Raw genomic sequence first — 15,516 nt, forward strand, 5'->3', positions numbered from 1 at the left:
GTCCTGCATTGAACAACTGTAGCTGAGTAAGTCTGGTACATGGCATTGGACTTAGACCTCAACAATATTGAGGTGGCTAACACGCCACAAGCTGTTGTGTAAAGGTCCTCACACCACACTGAAGGCAGCTGCCCGCCAGATAGTTCATGAGGAAACTCTGAGGCTTGAGGCTTCAGCTGCTATAAGGCGCTACCTGGAAACCGAGTTCGCGAACGCACATTCATACGTCCAGCGCCTGGAATCCACCCTGATCGGCCTGCAGAGAAGCAAGTAACTGCTGGTTAAGCTCCGCACTTCCAATTGCAAATTCCCCCCCACCCCCGGTTTGTTGTGCATCGTTAACCCTCTTTAACTCATCATCCCCTGTCCTATACCCTATCATCTCCTTTGTCTTCCTTCCCCCTCCCACCTCTTTGTTAGCCCTTAAAAGCCTCTTCCGCCCAACATGCCCGAGTTCTGATGAAGGGTCATAGATCCAAAATGTTGACCCACTTACCTTTCTCCATAGATCCTGCCTGACCTGCTGAGTGTTCCCGGCGACATCTGTTTTTGTTTCCAGCCTTCCGTTCGTCTCTCATCCCCTACACTCCACTAAGGGCAGCTGTTCTTTCAGGCACTATGCCCTGAAACTCTCAAGCACCCTGGCTCAATCCCTCCACATTGCTCCTCTTTGCCAGTCTTCAGATCGCCTATGAAAACCTTCCTCTATGATCGTCCCTGTGGTCACCTCCCTTTTCTTCCCAGCTCAGAGTAAACCTCAGCCATTGTTAAGTGCTCTGAGACACTACCCTCCCTGTGTGAAGGATGCTATATAAATGCAAGTTGTTGTTGTTCTACTTGTTCTTCTGAGCCCTGTCCTCCTCGGTTTTGGTAATATTTTTGATGGCACGAGGGTGTATTAAATTATTAAGCACCAAGGGTACCTGTCCCGTTTATCATGTCACAGTAAGTATTGTTCCGGAAGAGAAGATTTCTGGTAAGAACAAAAAGGAGCATTATCACATATGCTAGAATAAGAAAAAGCTTTTCCTGTCAGAGGAAAGTCTCAAAGTGCTTTACAAGAATTCATTGGAAAATGTAGTGCCTGTATTTTAAAAGTAAAAGCAGTAACCAATTTGCACACTGCAATGTTGCACAAACAGTAGTGAAGCCAATAACCAATTTTATTTGTGGGATTGTTGGCCAAGAAACTGGGAGAAACTGCCTTCTCTTTTCAATGGAATTTTAACATCTCACTGAACAGACATCTGACATTGCAGCGTCAGAATAGATGATGTGAGTTCAAAAGTCCTGATGTTTTGTTTGCATCCACAATACAATACAAATTTACATTTATATAGCGCCTTTCACGTTGTGAGGATGTCCCAAGGCACTTCACAAACCTGGCCTGAGCTGAGGGTGGGCGCCGAGGGGGACATACAACCACAACAACAACAACATTCCATTTATAGAGCGCCTTTCACGTCGGGAGGACGTCCCAAGGCGCTGGAGGGGACATAGAGGGGAATGATGATGCAAGTTCAAACAGATAGGTCTTGAGATGAACCTTGAACGAGGGGAGGGAGGGAGTTGGAGACTCTAGGATGGAATTACAGAGCGAGGTGCAGGTAACTCGCAAAAGATATCATTGTCTGTATGTTGCATGTCAAGGAAGTGACGTCCATGGCAATCTGATGAACAGAAGTTGGCTATTTTTCCAGTCGAAAACATGATAAAAATCTCTTTAAAACTCGATATTAGTGATCAAATACAAGGATTATTATTATTGTTCTTGATTTTTCTAAGAGCATCAACCAATGCAACAGGGAATAATAAATACCACTCTGCAACTGGACACCATCATTTAACTTACATAGAATTATGTAGAAGATTAAAGAATGGAAATCAAAGCGTGTCACACAGTCTCGTAGTAAGTTACAGCAATGTCGTATAACGTTTCTCCCAAGTGAGGGAAGGGTTTTATGTTCAAGACCATAGTAGTACAAGGAATTAATTCACACATCAAGTAAAAGTTTATAGTGTTTATTTTAACTCAGTTTGAACAGGCATGAGGGGCTAATCCCCTTGCTTCTGATAAGACGTCTCCTACTGAGATTGTGCAAGACCTTAAATATTCCCCAGCTGAACTAATAATAATAATAATCCTTGCATTTGATAAAGCGCTTTTCACGTCTTCTAGACGTCCCAAAGCGTTTCACAGAATATAATAATAATAATAATAATAATCCTTGCATTTGATATAGCGCTTTTCACGTCGGGAGGACGTCCCAAAGCGCTTCACAGAACACACTGTAAAGTGAATTGACTGTATATTTGTGTGCGAACGCGGCAGCCAATTGCGCACAGCAATGTCCCACAAACAGTCGTGGATTGAAAATGACCAATTTATTATTGTTTTTGGTTTTTGGAGGGATTATTATTAGGCTCTGTGTGGAGTAAGGAAACTTGCCCAAGGTTTCGCCCTCTGCCGGGAATTGAACTCAGGTCTCTCACTTGCAAAGCGAGTGCTCTAACCACTGAGCTACAGGACTACCACAAGGGGGTGGTCCCCAGACTGTACCAATATCCTCATAAATGAGGAGACCCCACAGGCGGCACCAAAGCAAAAATTTGCCAAAATTATTTTTAAAGTTAGATGAATGAACTGAAACATTAACTCATTGTCACTCCTTTTCTCCAGTGTGTGAGATCCCACTTAGTACAGTACTTGTCTGTTAACATTGGAGATGCAAGGGAAAGATTAATATCAGTGCTGAAATAAGGAATCCTGTTGAAAAATTTAAGTAGATTTTGCATATTAGGCTCTTCATATTTGGCCAATGGTAATCCCTGCAGCCTTCCATTCCTCATAATCTAGAGGCTTTGAAAATAGAAGTTCTGACATATTTTACTACTTGGAAAACCCTTCACAGAATGTGGTCTTCAATAAACACACTCTGAGAGCCCATGTAAAGCAAACTCAGATATGAGTTATGCCAGTATTCTGTTCAGTGAGACTGGAAGGCCTCAGTTGTAAATATAAATATGTCAGGTCGATGGAGAATTGAAGCAAAGTCGAGTTGTCAGCAGTGAACGTGAAAAATATCCACTCGTGATAATTAGCACAACGCATACCAAATTCTTCACCCCAAATGGACATAATCTGGTCTCTCAGATAAGATGAGGCATAAATTCTGTAAAGGTGTTCCAAGCAATCAGTGGGTTGGATGGATCCGATAATGAATGAGAAAGGAACGTTCAGTGAACGCAATACCTCCTGCCATGTGTATTTAGGTCATGAGTGCCACAGAACAAAGCCCTAAAGGTGGTCATAGCTGGATAAGCAGCGGGAAGTTTTCAAGCAATGCAATTTTACCTGGTTAGACTCCAACAGTACCCAAACGCAAACTCTGGGGTCCCCAAGCCGTGCCTCTTGCCAACCTGCACCTAATACTCTGGAATTAGGTAATCAGGAAGAGTCGTTCTGTGGAGAATGTGCCCACTTCATTCCAACAATATGGGAATTTCTTTGTGCAGGTGGCACGCATGGCAGCTTGGTTTAGATGCTCTTAAGCGAGGTGATGGGTCACAAATGTGATGGGTCACACTCGGCTGATCAAAAAAGGTAGCGCAGTGGTTAGCACAGTCACCTTGTAAGTGAGAGGACCCAGGATCAATTCCCGGGTGGGGTGAAATCACTTAACCTACACTCCTCTGTTTACCTGGCATTAATTAGGAACCCAATTGTTAGTCGATTTACCGATCGCTTTCTGGGGTTAATAATTCCTCAAAAAAAATTGGGTCACTCAATCCACGACAGTTTGTAGTACATTGCGGGTCATAATCTGTAATCAAAACTCATGTGTATACAGTGATCAAGATAAAGAGCCTTCAGACATAAGAATGGCTTGATCCTACCATGGTGCAATAAGATAGTCAATTCACCTTAGTGTTTTCTATGAAGCGCTTTGAGATGTCTAGAAGACATGAAAAGCACTATATCAAATGCAAGGATTATTATCATTATTATTATTATTATTTCTTCAAAATTAGCCTACAATAGAGCAGCTACCTGTAAGTGTAGGGTCCTCTCTGCTCGAGTTGAGGTTTAGCACCTGAATCAATAATGTCCATTGGATTTAATACACTGAAGAGCCAAAACTGCCTGTAGACAGTACTTCCTGTTTGTATCCAGTTCTCATAGGCAAGGCCGTCCTGTAACATTGAAGGGGAAAAGGATATGTTTCAATATAAAGAAGCTCATAACAATCACGTTGAGTTCAGCTGGTATACTGTGAAATGACATGGTCCACAACAGGGTGGACTAACCTTTTCACCTACAAAAATATACAGTTAACTCACTTTACAGTATATTCTGTGAAGCGCCTTGAGACGTCTCGAAGACGTGATAAGGCGCTATATCAAATGCAAGAATTATTATTATTATTATTTTGGGTGTCGAGGGCCAGATGCCACATTTGAGAAACAGGACCCATAAGCAATAATTTAGTTTTTCCCTTCCAGAAATCCGATGTTTTATATTGTATATTGTATAATGATCATCTCAAATGGAAATATATACATCCATTTTGAATGTATTAAAGTCAAAATAAAAGATATCAACTCGGCAGATGGAGGGCCCCTACGGAGCATGGTCAACAAAACCAAAACAGAAATTGATAGTGCAGAACAATCTAGTGATCTTATCCAAATCGCGCTGAAGTCAGGGAGATCTTCTGAATTTGGAATTTGGAAACTTCCTGGTGTGAATCGCTCAGATTTGCACAAGGCAATAGCTTTTTATTGTCTAAGACATTGGGTGTGGTAAGGTATAAGTGTGGTAAAGTTAAATAAAGTTGTTCAGTAACTGAGTTAAAAAAAATACTGAGGATTTTAAATGAAAACGAGTTCTGTCATTTCTGTGTTTGACGATGTAAAATTAGATACAAAAACTGGATCTAGTCTACAGAGGCTAGTATTTCAAGATTCATGGGGAAACTGTCAGAAATAGCAATCTATCAGCCAATTTGGACTATATCAATAATAATAATAATCCTTGCATTTGATATAGCACCTTATCAAATCATTGAGATGTCTCAAAGCGCTTCACATGATATACTGTAAAAAGGAGTGACTGTATTTTGTGGATGAAACGTGGCAGCCAGTTGCGCACAGCAATGTCAAGATTTTAATTTCCACTATTTCTTTAATCAAAAGGAAGATTATACAGCATGCACTTTGACCAAAGATTGTTCCCTACATCAAGCCAAAGATCAAGACTAAAGTGTCCTTGAGCTTTACTGAAGTCCATTTGCTTGTGCAGTGATATCTAATGCCGAGATCCATCAGGTAGGTCATGTTTACAGTATTTGCTTACCCTGTATTTGGATTACCCGCAAAGGTCTTGACCAACAATCCCACCCCCCACCACCCCAGATACAAATTGGTTATTCACTTCATGGCTGTTTGTGGGCTATGGCTGTGCTGCCTTGTTCACCTACACATACACAGGCAATATACTTTATAGTAAATCCTGAGAAGCATTTGAAACGTTTCAACAATGTGATAAGGTGCTAAATCAAATGCAAGGACTATTATTACTACAATTTAAACTTTTTCACATAGATTAGAGTCCAAATACAATTTAAACATTGCAGAACTGAGTGAGGTGAGGCTGAGGTCAGAGCTGAGCAGAGTCAGTGTGAGAATCGGGCTTATCGTTAATATTATTTGCAGCTTTAATCAGAATTGGACATAACAATGCAGTGGAACAAGAGGGCAATCAATTCTTTGATATGAGGGCATTGAAGATTTTGAAGGAAAATTTCAGGGCGGAGATCCAGACATACTTATTTACACAATAGCTAATAGTTACCTAATAAGTAGTTATTAATGACTGGAATGGGTAAAGAAGATTGGTTGATGCCAAGCCATCGGAGTCATCTAAGAAACAGCTTGATACTGTTAAAGGTAGATTGGTAGGGTGGGTAGACTGGAGGGATGAGATCAAATGCTCTGAAGGCTCTTCTTCATCCAAATCTCTCGTGATCTTGTATAAAGATCACCATTGATGCACATTCAAATTTCCTCTGTTGATATACGCCATTGAGAATTTCACCATTCAGGGTATGATTCTATTCGATGTTGCCCCGAACACTGGGAGAGAATCCCTTTTCTCTTCAGATGGCATGGAATCTTCGCTGACTACAGGTGGTCGGGACATTGGTTTAATGTTTCATCTGAAGGACAGAACCTCTAACAATGAAGCACTTCTCCCAACACTGCAGTGAAGTATCAGCTTAGGCAATTAGCTCCAAGTCCCCGTGCCTGACTTAACACAACTTCCTGCCCCAGGAGTGAGAGTGGAATAATTTAGCTAGGCTGACATCTAATTCCCTTCTAAATACCCCAGTCAACCCTACTCCAACTGCCTAATTATGATCTCTAACAGTTTTCCAACTATCAATTCAAGTTTAAATGTCTGTTCCTTACCGTCAATGATGTATCACCTTTATGTCCCTTTAATTCTTTTAATTGCACCATTGCACATTATAGCTGTTCTATCAAACACAAGGGTTATTTACAAAACACAAAATACTGCAGATGCTGGAAATATGAAACAAAAACAGAGAGAGCTGGGAAAACTCAGCAGGTCAGGCAGCATCTATGGGGAAAGCAAAGTGAGTCAATGTTTCGGGTCCACGACCCTTCATCAGAACTGGGGCGTGTTGGGAGGGAGAGGTTTTTAAGGACAAGTTGAGATGGGGAGGCATGACAAGGAAAACGAAGAAGACAAAAAAAAGACAAAGGAGGGAATGTATTAGTTGATGGATTAAACAGGTGATAGTGGTGTAAAACAAAAGGGGGGTTGGGTTGAAACAAAACTGGGGAGAAGAGCTGGGGAGAACAAGGGTTATTTATTTGTTATGATATGAGTGAAGTCAAACTCTTCTGATGCTGGAAGTATGTGCAGAAGCCAATTAGAAGAATAAACCAATAAACCATTGATATCCTGAATAATCTTGTCCCCAACTGGTATTAGGATGTTTGCTGTCACAGCCCATTATTCCTAAAGTTAACAGGTTTACCCTGAGGAGAGGCACAACCTTCTCTTACTCGGTAAGCTTCGAGGTGAACTCCAGAAGAATCAGAGTAAAGTAAGAAAATGAACAGAGTCAGGTGATGATAACAGAGTTAAAAGTCAAATCTTTTTTATGCTGGAAGTATGCGCACAAGCCAATTAGAAGAATAAACCAATAAATCACAGATAACAATATGTACCACAGAAAATTCTGCCTTTAACAGCTGTACTGTGATCAAATAGCAAAGTTCACCGACATGGTGTAAAATCTAGGTGTAACTGTAATAAAAATAGTAGTTTGTTTTTAACTACTGCACTATTGTCTCACGCACATTGCGCTTTTTTTAAATTAAGTGATCCAAATAAATGCCAAAGGTGATTTGCACCTGCAAAGTACTCTTAAAAACATCAATGAGATGAATGACAAATTCATGTTTTTGGTGAGTTTTGACTGGGGAATGCCAAACATCCTATGGCACTATTCAAAAACAGAACGGGGTTTCTCCTTACTAAACAAACCATCGAAAAAAATTGGCCGTTCACTTCATGACTGTTTGTGGTCCTTTTGCTGTGTGAAAATTGTCCGCTGTCCTGCATTGAACAACCGTAGCTGAGTAAGCCTGGTACATGGCATTGGACTTGGACCTCAACAATATTGAGGTGGCTAACACGCCACAAGCTGTTGTGTAAAGGTCCTCACACCACACTGAAGGCAGCTGCCCGCCAGATAGTTCATGAGGAAACTCTGAGGCTTGAGGCTTCAGCTGCTATAAGGCGCTACCTGGAAACCGAGTTCGCGAACGCACATTCGTACGTCCAGCGCCTGAAATCCACCTTGATCGGCCTGCAGAGAAGCAAGTAACTGATGGTTAAGCTCCGCACTTCCAATTGCAAATTTCCCCCCACCCCCGGTTTGTTGTGCATCGTTAACACCTCTTTAACCCATCATCCCCTGTCCTCTACCCTATCGTCTCCTTTGTCTTCCTTGCCCCCCCCCCCCCCTCCTCCGCCACCTCTCCGTTAGCCCTTAAAAGCCTCTTCCTCCCAACGGTGCCCCAGTTCTGATGAAGGGTCACGGATCCAAAATGTTGACCCACTTTCCTCTCTCCATCAGATGCCGCCTGAGCTGCCGACCGGGCACTCTTCCCCCCCCGATCAAAACGGTCTTCATGCGGCGGAGGCGGAGGCGGAATATAAAAAAAATTCTGGGGGGGGGGAGAGGGTTCAAATTTATTTGTTTTAAAACAATTTGGACGACGGCCGTCGCCGCCGCCGCCGCCCCAAACCGTGTATTTTTTTCCCCTCCCACCCAAAGTCGGGGCAGAAATATAGTCAAGTCATTCGATGGGACGTTCCGGGCGGAGCTTTGAGGCGTCTCGAAGACGTGCCGAATGCAACACCAACAACAACAACAACCACCACCACCACCAAAAAAAACTGCCCCAAACCCGCCATATTGGGTGTGGGCCGCAGACTCTTGACCAGAGGGCACTTCCGCCCCGCAGAGAGAGAGAGAGAGAGAGAGTGAGTGTGTGTGAGAGGGGAGGGAGGGGTCCGGGTCAGGACACTGACACCGACACTTCCGCCCCGCAGTGTGAGGGAGGGCGAGACCGGGGAGGATTCTGGGTACGGACTCCGACACTTCCGCCTCGCCGGCAGCGTGAAAGAGCGACCAGGGAGGTTTCTGGGTAAGGGCGCTTCCGCCCCGCAGTGTGAGTGAGGGCGAGACCAGGGAGTAAGGACACTTCCGCCCCGCAAGATGGAGCGGAAGCTGGCGGAGTGGAGAGCTGAGCGACAGGCTGAGGAGAGGCCGCACAGCGGCGGCGGCGGCGGCTCCCGGGAGGAGGCCGGAGAGTCCCGAGGCTTGTTGAGCGGCCTGCGGGCCAGGCTGGGGCTCTGCGGCCCACGGGGGACGGGCCCGGAGCGGCCCGCGGAGGAGGAGGAGGAGGAGAGAGAGAGCGGAGTGAGTGAGTGAGAGAGAGAGAGAGAGGAGTGGCCCGCGGGCCGCCCTGGGTTTGCGGGACGACGACGACGACAACAACAACAACTTGTGTTTATACAGCGCCCCTCAGGAAGGGGGAGCGTCCCAGAGCGCCTGGCAGTGGCGGATCGCGACTCCGAGCCGGAGGGGGGGGGAGGGGGGAGTGGGGGGGGGAGTGGGGGAGGGGGAGGAGTGGGGGAGGGGGAGGAGTGGGGGAGGGGGACAGGTGTCGATGAGGTGACTTTACCAAAATCCAAACAAAATAACAACAACAACAACAACAACTCGCACATCCCTCTATGTATTTACAGCGGCCGCTCACGCCGGGCGGCGGGTCCCGGACCGATGAACGGCGGCGGAGTCCGAACCCCCCCCCAGTCGGGGGGAGAAGCGTTCCTGTTTCTAATCAGTCTAATCTAATGGGGTTGTGTTCAGGTATCGATTGGTGTGGTCCAGAAGGTCGTTCAGGGAAAAACAACAACAACAACAACCAGATTACATTGGTGTAGGGCCTTTCATGTCGGGAGGACGTCCCAAGCAGACCTGAGCTGGGGTCGGGGGGGGGAGAGGGGGTGACCGATGGCATGGTCGAAGAGGAGGGTCTTGAGGTGGGACTCGAAGGAGGCTGAGGAGGGGGCGAGGCGGAGAGATTGGGGGATGGAGTTCCAGACGTTCCAGGCTCCATCCCACGGTCCCTTCGCCTCGCTTCCTCCCTCACCTCCTTCAAGGTCGGTCTCAAGACCATTCTCTTCGACCGTGCCTTTGGTCGCCCTCCCACCTCTCTGCCTTCCCTCACCCCTACCTCACCCCTCCCCCACGCTCGGCCCCCGACACCTGACTGTTCAGCGCTTTGGGACGTCCTCCCGACGTGAAAGGCGCTCTACCAATGTAATTTTGTTGTTGTTGGGGCCCCCTCCCCCCGGTCCGGCCCGGCCCAGACGCGGCTTGTCCAGCTTGGACCACGCTGTACATTAGGGCTCTGGTTTGCAAGGGTTAACAGGAGCCGAGTGGGAGGATTCCTTGAGCCCAGTGACTGGTCTGTCTTTCCAGGTGCTGGCGATGAGCCGAGACTGCACTGCTGCACTGCCTGTTATATTACACTGTATGGCAGGTAGTGCAGCAACTTGCATTGATATTGTACCCTTCATGCACCTCGGACCTCGGAGCGCTTAATATTGGTGGAGCTTCAACACCGAGTGCAACAAATGCCCGTACAGTGATGAGTGAGAGATAGTATTGCTCCGAGACGCTACCCTGCGTGAAGAGGACTACGTAAATGCAAGTTGGTACTGTTGTCCCACAAGCCCAGGGCGGCCCGCAGGCCAGTCTCTCTCTCTCTCTCTCACTCACTCACTCTGCTCTCCCTCTACTTCACGGGCCTAACCATTGCATCTGACTACTTGCACTCTTGGTGTGTACCACCTGTAAACATGGCAACTCCTTTTCGTCTTAGAAATCGTGCTGCCGAGCGTATGAAAGGCACTATACACACATGTAATTTGTTGTTGTTGTTGTATAGCATAAAAAGGGCAGCTGGCTCCCTCCCTTCCCTCCCCCTAACCATTTCCCCCCTGCTCGGGTCCTGAACCAACTGTCCAGCCTTTTGGGACGTCCTCCCGACGTGAAAGGCGCTCTATAAATGAAATCTTGTTGTTGGACTCACACAGCAAGCCCCACAAAACAACATACACAATCTGCTCACGCCAGACTTATCTGCATAGAATTAAAAGGCCAATGTTCCTATTGCATTCAAGCTTCATAAACAGCCATTGTTTATGGTTCCCTCTTTGACAAAACTGTTGATGACGGCCCAAATGATCTTTTCCAGCTGTTCTCTACTTTCTCATCGTGCAAAAAAAAAACTGACGACTAACACTAAGCTTTAACACATGAAACTCTGCTTTACTTTTCAATTGTTTCTACTGAGGTAAATGGATATTATCGCCCTACCTAATCTTAACACGTGTCACAAAATGGGATAAAATTGTATCTGAACCTTTTTAAGCTACAAAAACAATGTTTCAGGTGAAGGAATTGGAGAAGTCTGAGGGTAAGATCCTTCATCCTCCATCACAGCCTCAAGTCATTCCAATAAACTTTACCTCAGTGATTGCAATGTTTCCGTCTTATTTTACCCTCTCTCCTGGAAACATTGAGAATAACAACACCAACTTGCATTTATATAGTGTCCTTCATGCAGGGCACTTAAATTGCTAAGGTATAAAGGCCCTCCTATACTTTGTCTAAGTAGCCATTCTTCAAATGTAAATCTAGCTATTAAGGGTTGCCCATCAGCGGTCGGCCCTTCAGCCTATCTGCCCCCTTTGGAACTATCCCACAGTCCCTCCGCCTCACCCACTCCCTTGGCTCCTTCTAGGCCTATCTCAAGACCCTCCTCTTCAACTGCTATTCAAAATGCATTATTATTGTTTGATTGTGGAGAACCACAGATAAACCAGATCTAGTCCTTTACCCAATGTCCACATTCTTTGTAGCCTAATTGAATCATATTTAATCCTCCCTACCTTTCTGTCCTGCTTTCTCCCTACTCCACTACCCCCCGGCAGTTGCACTTTCAGCCACTGCGCCCCAAAGTTTTGGAGCCCTCCCCAATCCCTCCACCTTGCCCATCCATGCCCTTTTAGATCACGACTGAAGACCTTCTTCTTTGACCGAGCTCACAGGCACCTCCTCTCCCTGGCTCGGCATCAGACTCCGCCAATGTTAAATGCTCTGAGGTGCTGCCCTGCCTGAAGGGCGCTATATAAATGCAAGTTGTTGTCCTCTTTATTAAGCATTCATCTATGACTTTTTTTTAATTATGGTGCCCAGTAATAATTTATAGCAGGGAATTCCACATTCCAGCTACTTAATTTTCAACACGTTTTTTTTAAAAAGAGTCAACAGAATGAACAACAACAATAAAATTACATTTGGGCACGCCTTTCAGACCGGGAGCACACCCCAAGGCGCTGGACAGTCAGTGTTTCGGACCCAAGACGGGGGTCAGGGAGGGTGGAGGGAGCTGGGGGTCAGGCGGGGAAGGAGGTGACTGAAGGCACGGTCGAAGAGGGTCTTGAGACGAGTCTTGAAAGAGGCAAGGGAGAGGATGAGGCGGAGAGTCTGCAGGGTAGATTTCCAGAGGGTGGGGGCAGAGTGGCTGAAGGCCCGCCCGCCAATGGTGAGGCGAGCGAGGCAGGGGACGTGAAGCAGGCTGGAGCCCGCTGCGTTGAGGGAGCGGGCAGATTGGTAGGGGAGGCTAAGAGATCACAGGTAGGAAGGAGAAAGGCTGTGGAGAGGTTTGAAGGTGAGGACCCAGATCTTGAAGTGTATCCTCTGTGTGATGGGAAGCCATTGGCGTCGGGTGAGGATGGGGTTTATCGGGTCACGGAACCTGATGTGGGAGAGGACACGGGCTGCAGAGTTCTGGATGATCTGCAGCCCATGGAGGGAGGAGTTGGGGAGTTTGCATAGTCGAGTCTGGATGTTATGAATGTGTGTATGAGGGTTTCGGCGGCCTGCGATGTGAGAAAATGGCAGAGTCGGGCAACGTTGCGGTGGTGGGGAAAGTCAGAGAGGCTCATGGCACAGGTGGAAAAGATAGTCGAGGGTCAAACAAGATGCCAAAGTTCCGTAAGGTGGAGTGGGCATCCTTGGATAGTTATGCTGTCAGCGCCTGAGGTGGGCCTCGGACTTGTTGACTTTCAGCTCTAGAAAGTTAGCTCTCATCCAGGACTTGATGTCTGACAGACATTTTATCAGTACAGCAGCGGTCCTGGAGTCAAGGGTGGAGGCAGAGAGATACAGTTGGGTGTTATCCGCATACATGTGGAAGTTGACCCCATGTCTACGGATGATATCACCAAGAGGGAGCATATGAATGTTGAAGAGGAGGGGACCAAGGACAGAGCCCTGAGGAACGCCGCACGAGACGGTGTGGGGGCTGGAGGAGAAGCCGTTTGTGGACATGAAGTGGAGTTGGTGTGAGAGGTACGATCTGAACCAGTCAAGGACAGAACCAGGAAGGTTGAGTGAGAGGAGAGGCGGTGGAGGAGGACAGATTGGTAACTTACACTTATTATTTATTAACAGTTTTATTTTGTTTGAATTCTGCATCACTGTGTTCATTTGAAACTGGGTTCAGATGAAAGGGGAAATGTGTGTGAGCAACTGCTCTGGAACCACATCAGTGAAAGGGAATCAAGTGGGTTTCTGTTTTCCCCGGAGACTGCTCCAGTGTGTTGGCAGCTTGTCTAACGTTGGGAGGCAAAAGTAGAAACTTGCGTTTGCATCGATTGTCCCATTGTGCGCGTAATGTTGCTTATCAATATTCAGTGTTCAAATCCATTAGAGTCCTCTAGGACCAAAGCACAGCTCTGCGGCAGGCAGGGTTTCCATGGCAACGGGATGCTTTTTAAGTCCCATTTTCTGCAATCAATGTGTTGAAGCCGTCATAGCACACTCAGCTTCTGGGTATCTTTAAATATCGCTGGGGTTTTGGGACAACCAGCAAAACTGGTGCGGCCAGTAGCCACGAGGTGGAGGTGGCACTCAAAGAACTGCTAGCAACCTGCCTGTTTTATTGCCACTGCAATTTTGTCGGGACTGTTTCACAGTTAGTTATTATTGAATTTATACAGGTAGAGCAATTCATCATCGGTCTGAGACATATAGCAATTCCAAGTGAGAATGGAGATTAATATACTTTTGAGTTGGTTTTCTTTAGGTTATTGGAGTAATGGGGGTATGTGCTTCAGGGCCCTGGTATGAGCTGCATTGTTTTTAAATATCAGTGACTTGATAATTTGCTATATCAAATGGTAGGATTATCATATCTTGGGAACATTGGTATTTCCCCGAATCTGTGCATAGTCTTAGGTGGGAAAGAGGTGCAAACTCAGTACTAAAACAAGCGATATATTTTCTGCGCTTTGGCACAAAACACCATTAATAATAATGATAATCATTGCATTTGATACAGCGCCTTATCACGTCTTCGAGACGTCTCAAAGCGCTTCACAGAATATACTGTAAAGTGAATTGACTGTGTATTTTGTGGGTGAAACGCAGAGGCCAGTTGCCGTCATTCCATTCCCTCCTTCCTCATAAAAAGGGCCATTATGCTTCTTCCAAGATGTAATGTTCCATATTTTACTTTGCTTTCAGGTGAACAGAGAAAATGTTTGTGGCTGGCTTTGTGATGGATTTGTGGCCCGACTTGTTAAAACTGATCACTCAATCCTGACTAATGTCACCTTCCTGAAGTTCCTCCTCTGGCTGGTACTCCTCGGCCTCTTCATCGAGTTAGAATTCGGCCTGGTCTATTTCCTAATATCAATGTTCTACTGGATCTACGTGGGGACCCGGGATTCCTCAAAAAAGAAGGAAGGAGAAGCGAGTGCCTACTCGGTGTTTAACCCTGGCTGTGAGGCTATTGAAGGGAGTCTGACAGCTGAGCAGTTTGAACGAGAACTTCAGTACAGACCTCTGGCTGGACGATGACTGACGTGTGGCAGACATTTATACAGACCCATAAGGATATGTGTACCTGACAACCAACAAAACATTCACAGTATGCTGGACACAGTAAATGTAATCCATGGCACAAATGAAGGACCAACAGTTGAACAATGCTGTACATTATTTCACTTGTAATAAGAATGCCGGCTTTTAGTCATGTAAGGGTTGGTATTTAAACTTGCATGTGTAAAGAATTGAATTAAACACTAACAAAGCTTTCTTTATCTCCCACAAACTATTTTCTACCTTCTTGTGTTACTGTGTGTTTACACAATACTTAGTGTGCTGCACCCTTCACATGCCTCATTCATACTTCACCAGTTATCCCAACATTTAATCTTCAATGTCTAACAACGGAAATGTACATCTGTGTATGAACCTGGCTCCGTAGGTACAGGTTGTGGTTCAACTTCCACAGCAGGAAGGTTGAGCTCATAGTCTAGGCTGGCACTCCGTGCTGGGGAGCGCTGCATTAGCAGAGATGTCACTCTTCAGATGAGATGTTAAGCTAAGGGCCTGTTTGCCTGTTTCAGGTGGACATTAAAGATCCCATCATACTATTTAAAAAGAAAATTGAGTTTCTCTAGGCCAACAAACGGCCAGATATATTTGTAACTATACGTAAATACTGTTTGTGAGATATTGTTGTGCACTAATTGACTGCCATACTTGGCTACAAATACACAGTCACTTTACAGAAATTTCCTGTGAAGCGCTTTGAGAAGTTGAGTTGTTGTAAGCATTATGTCAAATGGAAGGATTATTAGCTGACTCATTAAATAACCTCTAACAACCAGGACAAATCTATTTGTCCTATGTTTATTCCCACTGGAGTATTTACTTCTGCTTAGAGCATATACATTGGAGTGCTTCACAAAGCAATAACACACATCTAAGGCATTAAGAGACATGAGACATAATTCACATGAGCAAAACTCAAATGGTTTATTTCTAC

At 45.6% G+C, this 15,516-nt stretch overlaps 2 protein-coding genes across 2 annotated transcripts; one reads left to right on the plus strand and one right to left on the minus strand.

Moving 5' to 3' along the window:
- Window positions 1–506: 506 nt before the first annotated feature.
- On the minus strand, window positions 507–6,574 carry LOC103177005 (platelet glycoprotein 4-like). The gene is made up of 3 exons (XM_007890930.2): window positions 6,472–6,574; window positions 4,052–4,194; window positions 507–973 (listed from the first exon to the last, which is right to left on the minus strand). Exons 1-3 carry the CDS (start codon window positions 6,520–6,522, stop codon window positions 907–909), a joined length of 261 nt encoding a protein of 86 aa, XP_007889121.1. The 5' UTR covers window positions 6,523–6,574; the 3' UTR covers window positions 507–906.
- A 2,222-nt stretch (window positions 6,575–8,796) lies between these two features.
- saysd1 (SAYSVFN motif domain containing 1) lies at window positions 8,797–14,796 on the plus strand. The gene is made up of 2 exons (XM_007890919.2): window positions 8,797–9,023; window positions 14,208–14,796. The coding sequence occupies exons 1-2, from the start codon at window positions 8,820–8,822 to the stop codon at window positions 14,541–14,543; spliced, it is 540 nt and encodes a 179-aa protein (XP_007889110.2). The 5' UTR covers window positions 8,797–8,819; the 3' UTR covers window positions 14,544–14,796.
- Window positions 14,797–15,516: the final 720 nt, after the last annotated feature.

This window comes from Callorhinchus milii, unplaced genomic scaffold (assembly GCF_018977255.1).
Source record: "Callorhinchus milii isolate IMCB2004 unplaced genomic scaffold, IMCB_Cmil_1.0 Scaffold5, whole genome shotgun sequence".
In the NCBI taxonomy this organism is placed as follows: Eukaryota; Metazoa; Chordata; class Chondrichthyes; order Chimaeriformes; family Callorhinchidae; genus Callorhinchus; species Callorhinchus milii.

Bases quoted from the DNA above. Each gene is read 5' to 3' on its own strand.
- LOC103177005 (XM_007890930.2), bottom strand. From the start codon at position 6,522: ATGGTGCAATTAAAAGAATTAAAGGGACATAAAGGTGATACATCATTG. The intron at 4,195-6,471 runs GTAAGGAACAGA...TCAATGTTACAG, and splicing joins AAGGTGATACATCATTGACG to GACGGCCTTGCCTATGAGAA. The intron at 974-4,051 runs GTAGCTGCTCTA...TGTTCTTACCAG, and splicing joins AGAGGACCCTACACTTACAG to AAATCTTCTCTTCCGGAACA.
- saysd1 (XM_007890919.2), top strand. From the start codon at position 8,820: ATGGAGCGGAAGCTGGCGGAGTGGAGAGCTGAGCGACAGGCTGAGGAG. The intron at 9,024-14,207 runs GTGAGTGAGTGA...CTTTGCTTTCAG, and splicing joins AGGAGGAGAGAGAGAGCGGA to GTGAACAGAGAAAATGTTTG.